This window comes from Sinocyclocheilus anshuiensis, unplaced genomic scaffold (assembly GCF_001515605.1).
Source record: "Sinocyclocheilus anshuiensis isolate Anshui unplaced genomic scaffold, SAMN03320099.WGS_v1.1 scaffold2690, whole genome shotgun sequence".
In the NCBI taxonomy this organism is placed as follows: domain Eukaryota; kingdom Metazoa; phylum Chordata; class Actinopteri; order Cypriniformes; family Cyprinidae; genus Sinocyclocheilus; species Sinocyclocheilus anshuiensis.
The window spans coordinates 7229-7947 of record NW_015555897.1 but is presented as its reverse complement, the minus strand read 5'-3'; the positions used below and the strand labels follow the sequence as shown (position 1 = coordinate 7947).

The 719-nt window shown below is 42.8% G+C and overlaps 1 protein-coding gene across 1 annotated transcript in view; it reads right to left on the bottom strand.

Annotated features, from left to right (window-relative positions):
• Positions 1–280: 280 nt before the first annotated feature.
• Positions 281–719, bottom strand: part of LOC107675918 (zinc finger protein 85-like) — a 1051-nt gene continuing 612 nt past the window's right edge. The window contains exon 2 of the mRNA XM_016470418.1: positions 281–335. Within this exon, the coding sequence (XP_016325904.1) occupies positions 281–335 (55 nt within the window). The remainder of the gene's footprint in view (positions 336–719) is intronic.

Below are 719 nucleotides of genomic sequence, written 5' to 3'. Positions count from 1 at the left end.
ATCCGCTGTAAGTATTTACTTGACCTCTCAGGGTCAACTGTCTGTCAATTCTAAGAACGTTAATTTCCTGGTACAAGTAAGACTTTATTAACTACATAAATACTTAAACTAATCTAATCTTTGCTGAAGTTGGTTGATGAAAAATAACCAGTTTGAGTCAGAGGGTCTTGGTGAATGGAAAGTCAAGGCCGAGGCCTGGCGCAAACTTAGGGTGTCCTTGGGAGCGTTCTAGCTCACATCCTCATCTTCTCAGAATCTAACAGAACTGCAGACTCACTAGCTATGTGCTGGAGCCCGCCGGGCACGCCCGCACCGGCTCAGGCTCCAACACGCTTCTTAGCAGAAGAAGAACACAAGAAGCTGGGTAGAAAAAGCACTCTGGGCGGAACTGTGCGTGGGCCCTTTTAAAGTCTGAGAAGATTCCCGCCTCTTAGGATGGGCTTGTCCAATGAGAAAGGCTGAAGTTTCAAGCGGGAGGTTGGATACTGGGGAGTTTTACGACCCTTTGTGTGAGGGCATGGTAATTTGCAAATGGAACTCGAATCAAATTACTAAAGATTCTTAGAACACTAATATATTGCCTATGTACCAACATATAATATACACTCTCGTTTAGATCATCAGAAGACGAATTCATAGATGGTAAGATTACATGAACGAGTGGTTCTATCATAAGCCTGCATAAAACAGTATACAATATAAAAGACAATATACAAGGA